Source organism: Ciconia boyciana, chromosome 24, assembly GCF_034638445.1.
Source record: "Ciconia boyciana chromosome 24, ASM3463844v1, whole genome shotgun sequence".
Classification (NCBI taxonomy): Eukaryota; Metazoa; Chordata; class Aves; order Ciconiiformes; family Ciconiidae; genus Ciconia; species Ciconia boyciana.
In genome coordinates, this window is record NC_132957.1 from 1,577,236 (window position 1) to 1,592,081 (window position 14,846).

General features: G+C 63.7%; 1 protein-coding gene across 4 annotated transcripts; it reads right to left on the minus strand.

The window, feature by feature from the left end:
* Positions 1-2,781: 2,781 nt before the first annotated feature.
* On the minus strand, positions 2,782-14,846 carry MKNK2 (MAPK interacting serine/threonine kinase 2). 4 transcript variants are annotated; one of them, XM_072845684.1, is made up of 14 exons: positions 14,774-14,846; positions 14,513-14,693; positions 12,196-12,277; positions 11,903-12,004; positions 11,665-11,762; positions 10,579-10,658; positions 9,978-10,051; positions 9,793-9,897; positions 9,375-9,430; positions 9,067-9,162; positions 7,317-7,511; positions 7,060-7,224; positions 6,925-6,968; positions 2,782-5,591 (listed from the first exon to the last, which is right to left on the minus strand). In XM_072845684.1, exons 2-14 carry the CDS (start codon positions 14,558-14,560, stop codon positions 5,093-5,095), a joined length of 1,644 nt encoding a protein of 547 aa, XP_072701785.1. In that variant the 5' UTR covers positions 14,561-14,693; positions 14,774-14,846; the 3' UTR covers positions 2,782-5,092. The 4 variants fall into 4 exon arrangements, with proteins under 4 accessions (XP_072701785.1, XP_072701787.1, XP_072701786.1 ...); XM_072845686.1 differs by having other exon boundaries at positions 12,196-12,293; XM_072845687.1 differs by lacking the exon at positions 2,782-5,591 and adding an exon at positions 6,224-6,641.

Here is a 14,846-nt window from a genome sequence, read left to right on the forward strand (position 1 = left end):
TTAGCGTAAGCCTTTATTTAAACCTTCAGCCAGGTGAGAAGATGAATCACGAGGCCCATGACCAACTCCAGCCACGGGCAGCAGCAGGCTCTCCGAGGGGCACAGCTGGAGATGCTCTCCTGGCCTTTGGGAAAACCTGGCCCTGCTCCACTCCTGCTGACCAACCGCAGCTCCCAAGGCCTGTGCAATTCCACCTGGAGCTGAAATCCTGTGGGAAAGCCAAACCCGCACCCCGTGGCTCTCCAAAAGCCATACTTCACCATCTGAGCCCACGAACACAAGACTGATCAAGGCCTTTTCCAGCCGGCAGAGGAGAGGCCATGCCATGCTGTGCTCGTGCCACCAAGGCTCGTCCTGGTGCAGAGAGACCGGCCTGCCTCAGGGCGTTCAGGTGCAGCCACTGACCACAGGCAGCGCAGGCAGGGCCAGACCCGTGTGCCGGGGTCTGCCAGGGTGCACGTCGCTCCCTGAGATGGCTACAGAGGGAGAACCTGCACACCTACACACCAGCCACAAAATGACTCCAAAATGGCACACTCTACCAAAAAAAAAAAAAAAAAAAAAACAAAGCCCAAATTGGTCTGTTTTGGTTGCCTGGACAGGAGTGGTGATTCACTGCAAAATGCACAGTGGTTCTTTCCTTCTCTGCCCCATCTTGTAAAACATTTTAAAAGCACAAAAAGGAAAATGAACCTTTTTTTGATCCAAAACAGCCCTTCGCGCCTTCCTCTCTGCGTGCCCAGTGTGGTTTTGGGGCTCACTGACTGTTTAGGAGACCAGTCCGGGGCTGAGGGAATGCATGTTGTGCACTTCAGGGGTTTTTTCCGAGCAGACAGTGAACCAAACATTGGCTAATCATCTGGATCGTCTCCTGTCACCAGTATAGCCAGGCTTAGACCCAAAATACTGAAGACACTTCATCTGCCTGCACGCCCACCCTCCTCCGTGCCCTGTGCCGAAGCCAAGCGCGACCCCACCGGCCACCCAAGTGCCGCGACCACTCGCATCCGATCGTGACCTGGTGGCTCAATTAAATCCTGAGAACAGGAGAACTGACACAAGCCACCACGTCACCCAAAGCCCAACTGACCCACTGTGTCACCCAGGCCACCCCGGTGGCTCTGCGGTGGCCCCTTCGCTCTCACGGTGCCACCAGGCCAGCGTGGGCGGCATCGCCGCTGCTCCTGCTGTGGGGCTTTTCAACAGTGCAAATCACCGCAGACTTATTTATAGCACCCTTATCCCAGCGGAAGAGCCTATTTTGGGCCGATGCTCCAGCACTAGAGCAGCGCAGGTTATTTTAACCCCGCATTGGTTTATTTTCGGAGCTGCCCTTCTCCGCACGTGCTCCGAGATGGTTTCCAACTACCAGGCGCTTTCTAGGGGTGGTGAAGTCAGGGGTGCAGGGGAAGAGGGACCATGCGAAGAAATTTTACAGAGATTAAAACCTAAATCAGCCTTCACAGCGAAGCTCCCTTTGACACCACCTGCCTGGGATCCACCCAGCATCTTGGAAGGTAGATCGCCTGCGGGATAGGCCATGAGCAAAGGGCAGGAGAGGAAGGGTTTCTGGAGCAGATAGCTGAGCACCCAAGCACAGGTGAGACAACACGCAAGAGGGAAAGGAGAGCAGGATACACAAGGGGGGGGTAAGAAAAGGAGAGCTGAGAGCTGAATGCTCATAAAAAGTCCAGGAGCACGATATGGTGCCCCCAGGCACAGGAGGGAGCAATAGCTTTGTTCAACAGAGGCAGGAACAGTGTAGCAGGATGGGACACAGTCCTCGTCCTCTGCATCCAGGGGACCTCAGCTCTGGTCCCACCGTGGGCCATCCCGGAGCAGCCTGGGAGGGGAGACTTCTGGAGCTGCCCCGTCCGGATGCTGCAGGAAGCAGCTGCACCATTTTTCAAGCAGCGAGCACGAACTTCTCGGCAGCAAGTTGCTGCGGGGCTTTCCCCACTCAGAGCTGCCCTCGCCAGCGTGCAGAGCTGGGAGCAGCTACTGGCCCCAGCAGAGCTCGCAGCCCCTTCCTCAAAGCCGGGGCTCTGCTGGGACAGCAGCGCCAGGCAGGGGGTCCCCACCGGCCATGGCAGTGGCATCCAGAGAGCTCACGGCCCCATCCCCCAGCATGGCAGCAGGGCTGGAAAACTTACTTGTACCAGGCCAGAAAATACCTTAAAAATTAAAATAAGTTAAAAAAAAAAAAATTCAACAAGGTCTTCCCTGCCCATGGAAGAAAGCCCAGCAGGGCTCCTGCATCCTGATCACCAGCCTCCAGTCCCTGTTGCTGCCCCTATCCCCAGCATCCCACCCCACACTCCCCTCTTGCCTCAGTTTCCCCCTCCACAACCTGACAGATAAGGGGGGGATGGAAAATGTGCCGGGGTGGCTCCAAGGGGTGGCAGGGCAGCAGGCAGCCTCCGTGCCACTGTTTGCAGCTGGCAGAGCACAGTGCTACACCGTGACCCTCCAACCCCCCTTTGGGGATTCGGCGGATCACACCACGCCGCTGGGAAAAGTGAGTCAGGACCTGAGCCGCTGCCAGCCCGTATTCCTGGCATCGGAGCCCGCCACCCTGCAGCTCCAGCCCTGCCTGGCCCCTGGCCGCCCTCCCAGCCCCCTTGGGACCAGCAGTGGGCTGGGAAGGATGACCATGGGAAGACCCCTTGGATGGAGCACTGGGCCGGCTCACTTCCCTCCCCGCCGCCTGCCCAAAGGCCCCACGGCAGCCGGCGATGGCCCCGTGCTGCCCAGCCTGCCCGCAGCCACATGCCGACCACGTAGGTCTCAATGCATTTTTATTAAATTCTTACAAAACAGAATACAAAATTCTGGCATCAACAATTGTTATAAAGGAAAACTTCAATTCAGCTGTATCAGTTCACCTGGTACATACAGTAAAGTGCTTGTTTTTGTGGGTTTTTTTTTTTCCTTTTTGTTTTTTTTTTTTTCGTTTTCATTTTTATTTTCTAGCCAGCCCCCAAGCGGAGGCTGCCATTGTACAAACCAACAGTGCGTTAACATGACTCTTGTCGAACCAGCTTTGGCAGTCTTCATCAATTGTAAAGTGGAGAAAGTTTCTCCTGTTTTGATAAAAAAAAGTTAGCTTCACAGTAAACGTTTCTAACCAGTTCTAAGTCGAGTTAGTCGGCTGAAGGAAGGGCGGGGGGGGAGGAGAGGAAGCCAAAACACTTAAAATTTCCAGCTTAAAAAAAAAAAATCTTTTTGAAGTTGGTTTCCAAGACAGATGCTCTATGGGGGGGGGAAAGGCTTTGCAAGAGGAAGAGGAGGAAGAAGGGCGTTGGCGAGAGGGGTTAGCTGGTGCTGGACTGCAGGTCGGGGAGCATCTGTCTGGAAACCACCCCAGGAGAGGCGCTGGCAGTGGGGAGGGGATGTCCGGCCCTGGCACAAGCATCTCACAAGCCAGCCCGGTGCGGTGCCGAGGCACCCATGGGTCCCCAACACCGCCGCAAGTCAGGGCTAGAGGTGTTTCAGAGTCGATGGCCCAGCTCTAGAGACATTTAAGGATCCTCTGTAAACACACAGACCCTGCCACACATGCTGCACACCACAGCTGCCGGGAGCTCGCCATCCCGGTGGCACGGGTTCCCCCAGGAGTGCCGTGCCAGGAGCCAACCCGCCGAGCCAAAACGCGAAGCCAAGCCTGGGCCGAGCAACCAGCAAAGAGCTCGGACGCTCCCCGGCACATCCATCCCCCCGATGCAAACACCCGCAGCATCGGCCGGCTGCAGGCATCCCCGGCTGAGGCTGCCCACACACCGGCACAGCGCCCACGGGGACGAGCTCCTGCACAGCCCGGGTCACCCAGGCCACGCACCAGCCATCAGAAGAGAGTGTGTGTATATAAAGAAAAAAAAAAAAAGAGTTAGGTCTTGCACTTGGGACCGGGGGAAACTCGGTTTGCCAAGAAAAGCACGGGGGACAAAAAAAAATTTCAGAGACATCCCCCCGCCATCCCCTTCCCACAATTTTTTTTTTTTTTAAAAAAGGCTGCGGCGTGCAGCATTAACAATAGCTTTCACAATACCAGCTCAAGGCATCGCGTACTGTACATCATTCAAGTATTTCTTAATATAAGACAACAAGGAATTATCTACAACTGATAAAACAAAATAAGCTATAAAAAGTAACAATGTACAATCAAGATGGATTTTTTTTTTTTTCCTTTAAAGGAGGCCTCTCCGGGGTGTCCTGGTGCCTGCGTGGGGAGGGTCTCCCCTCGCCACCACCCTGCTCCTCCCCACCCCGTGCACTGGGACCGGGGGCACCCGGGGGAGAGGGCAGATCGCACGTGTGAGGCGGTTTTGGGGGGGAGCCGCCCTCCCTGACCTGCTGATGCCGCTCGGCAGAAGGGCGAGAAAAGACGGTCCCTGCCCCAAACTCCATCAACACCCGAGATCATTATCTCCCAAGATAACTCACACACACCTCCCTGAAACAAAAACCAACATATATTGCATAGTATTGCTGTCAGCAGTCTTAAAATAAAAAGGAGAACTTTTTTCTTTTTTTCCGGAGACAGTGACTGTCCAGCTGAAGACCTGGGGAAGTCTCTTCCCCGGCTCAAAGCAAGCTCCCAAAGCCTTCACCTACGCGCACGATGGGCCGAGGCTGCTTTTTCAAAATATAAGCTCAAAGCATTGAGTTGGAAGGGAGAGGAGATTGCTAACGGAGGGGGCACCCTCCTTCCCGGTGGGATGCGGGAACAGCAGCGGGCGCAGCTCGGTGGCACGACCCGCAGCAGGGAGCGGAGGTTTGCTGCTCTGCCTTGGTGCAGGGGGTGTTTGGAGGAGCTGGACGCCAGCCCGGCTCCGAGCACGGGCACCGCTCGCTCGCCCGGACAAATCCAGCCCTGCGCGGCAGAAACCAGCCAAGGGCCTCGTCCCGATTCAGCATCCCGAGTCCTTCCCCCGCGTGCGTTCCCTCCCTCCCCCAAAGCAAGCTCCGAGGAAAGGGCAACTCCGTGCACACACATGCATGAACATGCGTGAACACGGACGCACATGCACGCGTGTGAACACACACGCCCAGCTCTCCCCAGCTGCCGGTCAGACCCTGCACTGCCCAGGTGCTACTGCCCTGACCCCAAACCCTCCGGCCCCACATCCCGAGCCCTCCCCAGGCTGCTCCCCCACGCCGTGGCCCTTGGGTGCTGCCGCCAGCCCGGCCACTCGCCCACCGGCATCCCCGCGGCACTTGGCACCCTCCGCACTCCCAGACCCTCCTGCCACAGCAGCCTCGGGGCCAGCCCGAAGCCACGCCAGGTCACACCGCCCTGCAGCAGGTCCCAACGCTCTCTAACGGGGGTCCTTCGCTTTCCATAGAGCACCTCGCTACTCCCAGAGGGGTATTTTTTGGCTGCTCTGGCCACCCCGGAGACCTCATTCCTCCTTTGCACCTCCACGAGGGCACAGCCACCGGCGAGCAGCCCCTCCGAAAACAGGGGTGCAACACCCAACCCAACGCAACAGCACGGCCCCAGATGCCTGGGCATCCCCCTGGCTCTGACCTTACCCCCAGGGAGCTGCCAGCTGGAGCGCGGAAAGGAAAGGAAGACATTTCTCCGTGCCCTGTAGAGAAGCACAGCTAGCGGTTTAAAACCAACAATAATTAAAACAAAACAAAAAAAAAAAAGAAAAAGAAAAAAGGGGATGAATAGCTTATTCTGGAAGCGGGCTGCCGAGGAGAGAGGGTGGCTCGGTAGGACAGGGCACTGCTCCCTCGCTGGCACCGTCTCTCCCCGGTCCAAGCGGTTCCCTGCACAACGCCCACCGCATCCTCCTGAAGCACAGCTGGGGACACCCCCGAGCACGGGACGGAGGGGGTCCCCGCGCCCAGGAGGTGCCTCCTGGACCCCCAGGAGGGGTGTTTTGTGGGATCTACCCCAACATCGGAGAAAGACCTGCAGCTCCGAGGGGAGGGATGAGGTTAAAACGCGACTCCTGTTGTTGAAAATGCGACCGAGGGTCTTTTGTTCACAGTATGAAATGAGCTGAAATCGTCAAAGCAGCCGCGGATACAAAGAGTCCTTTGGTGTCGGGGAGGGGGGGAAAATGTCAGAGGAGAAACCAAGAGTCGGGAAACAAAAGTCCGTGTGTCTGTCAGATGTCCTTGAGTGTGCCCTGGGTGAAGCAACCTCACGCTTGATTTGATACCTTAAAAAAAAAAGATCTTAAACAAACCCTCCCACCCCCAGACCTACAAGATCAGCAAAACCTTGGAAGCCAGCCACAGGGACGAGTCCTGATCTTGTCACTAGCCAGAAACGGTGGGGTTTTTAGGGGTGGGGGGGAAGAAAGAAAGAAGGAGGAAGAGGGGGGACATGGGGTACAGCAGGTCCGAGGGGCACAGCTCAGGCTTGGTCGGCCACCAGGACCAGCGGGGCCACCAGGTGCTGCCCGGCAGCCACCGCCTTGGCCAGGCTGCTCTTCTGCCGCCGCTTGGCCAGCTTGGACTCGGAGGGGGGGGAGAGCTGCATGGCCCGTGAGGTAGCTTTGATGATGATGGGTCGTGCTTCCTCCTCCGCCTCCTCCTCCTCGTCCTCGTCGCGCCGTGTCAGCTGGCGGTTGACGGCGATAGCCTCGGCGGCAAAGGAGGTGAGCTCTTTGGCACTGCTGTTCCTGCGAGGGAAGCAGGGGCTCAGAGTGGGATGTGGGGGGCTGGAGGGAGGTTGGGGTCAAATACCAGGGTGTCCCCCCTTGCATGCATGCCATGCCAGACCGGTCAGGCACCAAAAACATGGCTCAAACCCAAATCACTGCTGCAACTGCTGCCCAGACAGAGACCTGCGGCAGAGACCCCGAAAAGCAGCAAGAGTGGACAGCAGCCCGCCGGGGAGAGGAGCTAGGATTTGGGGGGCTGGGATGTGTGGTCCCCCCCCATCCCAGGGCCACCTGCGCTCACCTCTGCAGGATGATGGGGGTTGGCAGGGTGTTATCCGGGGCGCACTGCAACAAAACGCGGCCGGTCAGAGCTGGGCACCCCGCAGTGGGGTGTCCCCCACCCCAGCTTTTGGGAGCGGGGGGCAGCAGCACTCACCCCCTGCACCCAGGGGTGCTCCAGGACCTGGGCTGCGCTGAGCCGCTTCTTAGCATCTCTCACCAGCAGCTTGGAAATGAGGTCTTTGGCTCCAAAGGAGATGTGCGCCCAGTCCTTGTCGGGAAACTCGTACTTCCCCTCCTGGATGCTCTCGAAGAGCATGTTCTGGGGAGGGGGGAGAAATAAAAGGGGCTGAGCCGGGAGCGGTGCTGCCAAACCGGTGGCGGGTTTCGGCAATGCCGGGGTCCCCTGCGCACCTGGCAGGTGTGGCACGCCTCGCCCCGGTCCCAGCCGCAGTCAGAGCCGCAGTGGCCCACGAAGGGGGGGTACCCGCTCAGCATGATGTACAGGATGACGCCCAGGCTCCACAGGTCACAGCGCTTGTCATAGATGGACGCCTCCTCGTTGAAGGCTTCCACCACCTCCGGGGCCATGTACTCGGCGGAGCCGCACTGCGGGGAGAGGCAGGGGTGAGCCCCAGCACGGGGGCCCAAAGGACAGGGGACCGATGGGGCAGAGCCGTGCTGGCTGGGGGAACTGGGGGGGGGGTCCTGCCAGAGCTACGGGGCTGCACCCCCTGAAATGAGGGGGCAGACACGGCCACTCCCCGGGTTTGCTCCTGGCAGAGCAGATCACCCCCCTCCGGGTTTCCCACCACACCCTGCCACGCAAGGGATGCCACACCCTGCCTCTCTCAGGGTCACGCGACGGGGGGCTGCCACCCCAAAAAAAAAAGGCCCAAAGGGGTGCAACCCCCTCCCAGGCACTCCCGCGGGGCAGCACTGTTGACGCTGGACCCACGCCCCACAGCGCCGCTGCCACCGCCACCCAACCAGCTCAGCGGGGCAGCGTCCGTCCCATTGCCTGGGAGCGGCTGCAAAACACCGCGGGCAGGCGGCGGGGATGAGCCTGCTCTGCCTGTTCCCCTGCCTGACGCAGGCAGGGCTGCCGGAGCAGGCACTGCCGCCGGAGCAGGCGCAGGAGTTGGTGCCGGAGGAGTTAACATGCAAGGAGAGGCGAGAGCCAGCGGCCCCATTCCCCTGTCACTCCGGGGACTCTGGGGCTTTCCAGCGCACGTGACCCGCAGCCCACACGGGCCTCGTGACGAGCGGAGAAAAAACCTGCAGCCAGCAGATAATCACCCTGTAACAGAGGCCTCGCCAGCCCCAGCAGCTGATGCCACCGCAAGAAAGAAAACCCAACCCCAACCACCACCCTGCAGCAGGGCTTTAACCCTGCAGGGACCGGGGTGGCCACCCCGGCCAACCCCACTGCAGAGAACAGGGAAACTCGAGACACCACAGAAGTTCAGCCCCTGCCCCAGGAGGAGGGCAGATGCGGAAGAACGAGGGGGCTGGAGTGTTTTGGCCCCCACCTCTGCTGTTGTGCACCCCGCATCGGCTGGGCTCTGCCCTCCCTGGCACGTGAGCACCCCAAAAACACCGGGGTACAGGGCAACACCCTGCACGGGGGGGCTCTGCTGCTGGCGATAAGAGGAGCAGGGCTTTCTGCGGGGGCGGGGGGGGGGCAGGCTCGGCGTTCCCCCTGGAGGGTGGGACGGCTCCTTGCAACACGGGGGTCACACCAAAAGCTTTTGGGGCATCCACCCTGCAGGGTCTGCATCACACCCGAGCAGCATCCTGCAGCGGGGGGGGCCCCAGCCCCCTCTCACCCACAACCGGGGGAATCACGGTGGGCCCCCCCCAGCCTCTCGCCTGACCCACTTCTCCCCGCGAGCGCCAGCCTCCACGCAGCCGCCTGCGCCGGGGCTGGCTGTTGCTAAGGCTCACGGCAGCCCGGGCTGTGCGCCAGCCCCCCCTGCGCCGCCTGGCCCCCCCCGCGTTATGTAACAGCATCTCACCCGCCACCGCGGCGGGGGGGCACGCAGCATCGGCGAGGGGAGCGACAAGCAGGGAGGTGTCCACACGGAGCCCTGTCCCCAAAGCCTGTGGGGATGGGGGGGGGCGGGGCCCTCCCGGCCAGCCCTCCCCGTGTTTGCATGCTTACCGGGGTGAGCAGCTCCGGGGTGGAAATGGGGGAGCAATCGCCGTTGAGTTTGATGCCGCTTCCCAGGTCAAAGTCGCAGATCTTCACCGGGGAGACCTGGGGGGGGGGAGGGGGGAGAAGGAGCAGCCAGTGACCCCCCCGGCAGCCCCCTGGGGACCTGCAGCCCTGCCTTCACGCCCCAGCTGCTTGTCAATGCCTGGTCATGCTCCACACCAGCCCTTGTGCTGCGGCAGCAGCATCCCCCACGGGGGACCTGGCCCCCCCCGGCAGCACCCCCGCTGTGCCCACCCCGGCTGCTCCCCGCTCACCTGGTCTGGGCTCTCGCACAGAATATTTTCTGGTTTTAGATCCCTGTGCGCGATTCCTGGGGGGGGGAGAAAAGAGGATGAGGGCAAAAATCCCCCCCTACAAGACCCCCGTGGTGAAAGGTCTGGGGGTGGCACCGGGACCCCTCCCTCCCTGCCCCAAATCACTGCCTGCGTCATGGCAAAGGGCAAAAACTGCTGCTGGCCCCGAGTCCCGGCCGAACCGGAGGAACAGGCTCTGCACCGCCAAAAGCCTCATGATGCAGCCGGGCCTGACCCTGCGCGCCCGCCCGGGGCCGGCACTGTCCCCCGGGCAGGAGGATGCGGGGAGGCAGCACCCCCCGAGGGGGGCACGGCGGGACCCCCGGGACAGCACCCCCCTGGGGAGGGCACGGCGGGACCCCGGGGCCTCCCAGCTCACCTTTGTTGTGCAAAAAGTGCAGGGCGCTGGCGATATCCTGCACCACCACGCTGGCCTCCAGCTCGTTGAAGTGGCGTCTCCGGTGGATGTGGGTCAGGATGGAGCCTGCGGCCGGGCGAGAGCAGAGCCGGGGGTCGCGGGGGCTCCCACCGCCCTGGCTTCCCCTGCCCCGGCACCACACTCACCTCCTCTCATCTTCTCGAACACCAGGTAAAACCTCTCCTCCTCCTCAAAGAACTCGATCAGCTCCAGGACATTCCTGCAAGGACAGCAGCATCAGCCCAGCATCCCCCCCAACAACCTCCCGGGATCCATCCCCCCTCCCTGCAGCCCCCCCACACCCCCAGCCAGCGCAGGTCCCCAGGAGGGGGACATGGGACAGGAAAATTGGGTTTCCAGTGATTGAAACCACACGGCCGGGGCCCCCCGGCTGCATTCCAGGGGGGAGAGGGACTTTCGGCGCCCGGCTCCGCTCCCTAATTGCTCGCAGACCCTCCTGGCTCGCTCGCCCCTCTCCAGAAACAGCCCCGCTCAGCAGCTTTTTGCTGCGGGACGGCAAACGCCGCCACAGCGGCTCGGCTCGCCCCTCGGCACCGCTCCAACTTGGCTGCCGCAGCCCCCATTGTCATGGCAAACTGCTTAACATCCCCCCGAGATGTTCCTGCGCCGGCCGGCGAGGCCAAGGGGAGGGCGGCCTGGCTGCAGCCCACTGGTGTCCCGAGCGTCAGCCCGGACTCAGCCTACTCCCCGTGCTCGCGGAGGGGGACGGTGGCTGCTCCGCGGTACCTGTGTCCCTGGCACTGATACAGCATCTCCACTTCCCGGAAGACCCTGCTGCGGATGTGTCCCAGGCGCTTCTCGATGATCTGAAACACAAAGGAGGGGAGACTCAGGGAGAGGCACCGCTGTTGGGGGGGCTGGCAGCTGCCGCACCCCCGCCCAGCCAGCGCTGGGGACCCCCGGGGCTGGGCGGAGGCAGACGGGGGGAGCCCGAAGGGGTTAAGGCAGCAGAACAGGCTGTTCCCGGCGGCGGTGCCAAGCCGCTCCCTCCCGGGGCCTCGGCCAAGGCAAGGTCCATGTGACGCTGCCGAGCCCCGGCAGCAGAGAAGGGCCCTTCACCCTGACGGGCCCTGGCACAGCAGGTGCCCAGCGGACGTGCCATGGGGCAAGGGGTCCCCACCCACAGCCTCGCGGGGGGAGAGCTGGGTGCTCCCAACTGGCCCCAGCCCTTCAGGGCACACGGAGCCCCCCACTGCCACTCAGCCCTCTCCGTTGCCTCAGTTTCCCCACTGGGGCACCCAAAGGCCCGCCCAGGGCGATGGGGGAAGCCAAGTTCCCCTTGCATTTGGCTGCATTTTGACATGGGGGCCGTCCCAGCCCCCTCGCACTGTGGCTGGGAGCCTGCGGGGTGCGGGGCCATGGGACCACCATCCCCAACCCCAAAAGCAGCCGGCTCGTCTCGACCCCCTCCAGCACCCACGTGCTCACAGGGGCATGGAGACTACCCCCAGGGCAAGTGGGAGCTGGCCACCCTGCCAGCACCACACGCCCCTGCTTGCCCTGAGTCCCCAGACGCATTGCAAGTGTTAATTTATCTCCCGCCTGCCCTAATTTACAGGGAGAGAAGCGTGGCTAAGGGGGTTGACCAAGGTCCTGGAGCTGGGTGGTGGCAGAGGATGGTGTGCCACCTGCGCGGCCCGGCCCTGCCGCACTCCTGCCCCTCTCCTTCCCCTCCAGCCCATGAAACTGTCCTCTGCCAGTACTGGATGGTCATGGGAGCCGGGAGAGCCCGAGACGTGGAGGGCAGAAAGGGAAACTGAGGCAGGGTGTGGGAAGGAGCCGGGTCTGCAGCCCCGAGCAGCAGAGCTTTACCTTCACCGCGTACTCCTTGTTGGTGATGAGGTTAACGCAGGACTGGACTCTGGCGTGGGCCCCTTCTCCCAGCACCTCCTCCTGCAGCTGGTAAACATCTGGCAGGGGAGAGGTCGCCTGAGCCACCGGCCCCGCTGCAGCATGGGACACCGTGGCTGTCCCTTCTCCCCGGGCTGTCCCCAAGCGTGGGAACACCAGGAGGGCCCCAACCCCAGGGTCCCCGGGCAGCCCTGCTCACCTTCGAACCTGCCGGAGAAGCTGTCGGTGGCTCTGCAGCGCTTCTTCTTCTTGTTCCTTTTCTTGGCATCGGGGATATCGATGGGCTGACTTGAAGGCATGTCTGCACCAGAGCAAAGCCACCGGCGTGAGTCGCCCCCATCCGCCCCACGCCCCCCCAGCATCGCCACCCCCGGGGCAGCCCCCCAAAGCCTTCGGGGTGGCACAAAGGGCCGACATCCCAGGGGCAAGGATGGGAGGAGCCCCCTCGGGACGCAGCCCCGCAGGAGGGCACCCGCAGCACCCGCAGCTCACCAGGACGGGGCGGGCACTCGAAGTTGAAGACGGGCTCCAGGTGGTTGGACTGGTCAAACTCCAGGTCGAAGGGGTTTTGTCCCTGCGGGGGCCAAGAACTGGAGTGAGACGGCAGCTGCTGGATCAGCCGCCACCGGCCGCTTGGTACGGACTCGGAGCCCGGCAGGCTCCTGGTCTTGGCACACACCCTGCTCACCCGCCCCGCCGGCGCAGGACACCGGCTCACGGTGCTGCTGCCGGAGGGACACAGCGGAGCCCCAGGCGGAGTCATAGGAGGAGGAGGAAGGGTTTGACCACATCTCCTGATGGGGATGGTGCTGTGGTGTCATGCCTCCACGCCAGCAGCCCCAGGCCAGCACGCGGGGCACAATGAGAGGGGCTGGGGACGCCCGCGCCAACCCAACCCCAAATCTCCACCCAGACCTGAACTACAGTGAGGGGGGAGGAAAAAAAGCCACAGGGCAGGACAGACTCCAGAGCCACTGCACCGCTCCCGGCTCCCCGCAAGGTCATGATGGGCCAGAGCCCGTTCAGCCCCGCTCCAGTGAATGTCGCGCCAGCTGGGCTGCACAACACCTGCAACCTGGCAGGATCAGGCCCCACCTCACCCCCCCCCCCCCCGCACCTCGGATCGGCAAAGGGCATGGGAACCGCTGCCTCCCCCACCCCAAACCCCGGTGGCTCCCCAAAGGGGACATGGGTACCCTCTGCCCCCGGCTCCTCTGAGCCGCCCCACGGTGGGACGGCGCAGCACCGGGGGTGCCCGGCCGGGGAGGCGAAAGGGCCCCGTCCTCTCCAGGGTTACGAAATCTGTTTGGGTGGAGGTGGTGGCTCCCGGCGGCGTTCCCAAACCCGCCCCGGTGCCCCGGTGCCCGGGCCTGCTGCCAGCCCCAGCGCGTCGCATGAACAGTGAACCCCGGCACCGCCGCCAGAAACGACCAGAAAGCGCCGGGGCGGCTCTCCGGGGGCCGGGGAGGTCCCCACCGCGGTGCGGGGGGTGCGTGTGTGTGTCACGCCAGGAGCACCCCCCCCACCCAGCACCCCCCCAGATCCCCGAGGCTGAAACGCTCCTGCCCAGCGTTTTAGCCAGCTTCTCCCCCCCAAAAAAATAATCTGAATTTGCAGAGGGCAGCACTGCCCTTCGGCTGCCAGCCCCCCCCGCCCAGCTGCAGGCCACGGTCCCTGCGTTAGGGCTGCCGCCCCCCTGGGACAAGCGGCTCCGGCCCAAATCCCTGCACCACGGGCAGGATGAGGCCTCCCGGGGGGCACACGGGGGTCCGGGGCCCTGCCAGCTGCCGCAGCACCGACACACAAAAGGTTTGGGGGATGGGAGGCGCGGGGCGGACGCTGCGCACGGGCTCCATCAGCGCATCCGAGGTGTCGTCCCCGGCCCCCCCCGGCCCCAACCACCCGGGGGGGCGGTGGGGAGGGAGCCAAAGCCCAGCCAAAAGCCTTAAAAACAGGATTAGGTGTCAGCTAAAATAAGCCGGGCAGGTTTTGGGTGATCTCCCAGCATCCCTCGGAGCGCTGGGAGCCAAACTAAACAAAGATCCCACGAAGCCGCTCGGCCACACGCCGGGACAAGAGCGAGCATTCAGGGGAGCGGGACCCGGCGGGATCCGGCCCCCTCCCGCACACCCCGACCGTGACAGCGGCCGGGATGGATGCGGCATGACGGGGCACGGGGCTGACGGTGCCCCGGGCCGGAGAACGTGCGGGCCGTGCTGCCAGGATCTGGCCCTCGCACAAGCCACTTGCACAACAGGTCCCGGGCCGGGCCCGGCGAGCCCCCCCAGCCCGCAGGCAGCCCGGCCCCCGCTGCGGCCCGGCCCCCCGCGGACAGATTAGGGGCGAACGGGTGCAGCTGGGGGGGGAGGGCCTGGTGCGGCCCACCCACCCACCCCACGGGGGGACCCTCGTGGGAGCTGCAGCGGGGTGAGCAAAGCCTTGCTGCAGCAGCCCAGCGCCCACCCGGGGGGGGGGGGTGTCTGAGGACCCTCCCTCCGGGAGCGCCCCGGCCCCCGGGGCGGGGGGACAGGGGGGTCCTGCTACCCGGTTTGGGTGGCAGCACCCCCGGCGCTTCCCTCCTTCGGGGGTGTCGGGGGGCGCGGCGGGCAGGAGGCGGCTCGTCCCCGTCCCCGTCCCCCCAGCCCCAGGCAGGGGATGCGGCGCAGAGCGCTGCAGAGCGCAGGATCCGGCCGCCGCGGGCCCGCACCGGCCCTGCCCGCACCCCAGCCCCGGAGCATCCCCGGAGCCGCCCCGGCGCAGCCCCGGAACCCCCCCCGGAGCATCCCCGGGGAGGGGAGCGGCCCCTTACCTTGAAGGAGCGGTGGAAACCCGGGATCTCTGATTTCTTCTGCACCATCTTGCTGCGGGGGGGGGCGGCGGGGGGCGGCGTTGCTGGGAGAAATTGGGGGGGGGCGCAAAAAAATAAACGGGGGGGGAGGGAGGCGGAGGGACGGGCAGAGCCGGAGGGGAGTCCGGGGGGTGGCCGAGACCTGCGAGGAGAAGGGGGGGGGGTGTCAGACGGCTGCGGCCCCGCACGGAGCCCCCGGCCCCCCGCCCCCGCGGCGCCCACCGGCGCGGCCCCGCAGAGCCGCCGCTGCTGGTGGTACCGCAGCCCGCACCGCCACCCGCTCCGCTCCGCTCCG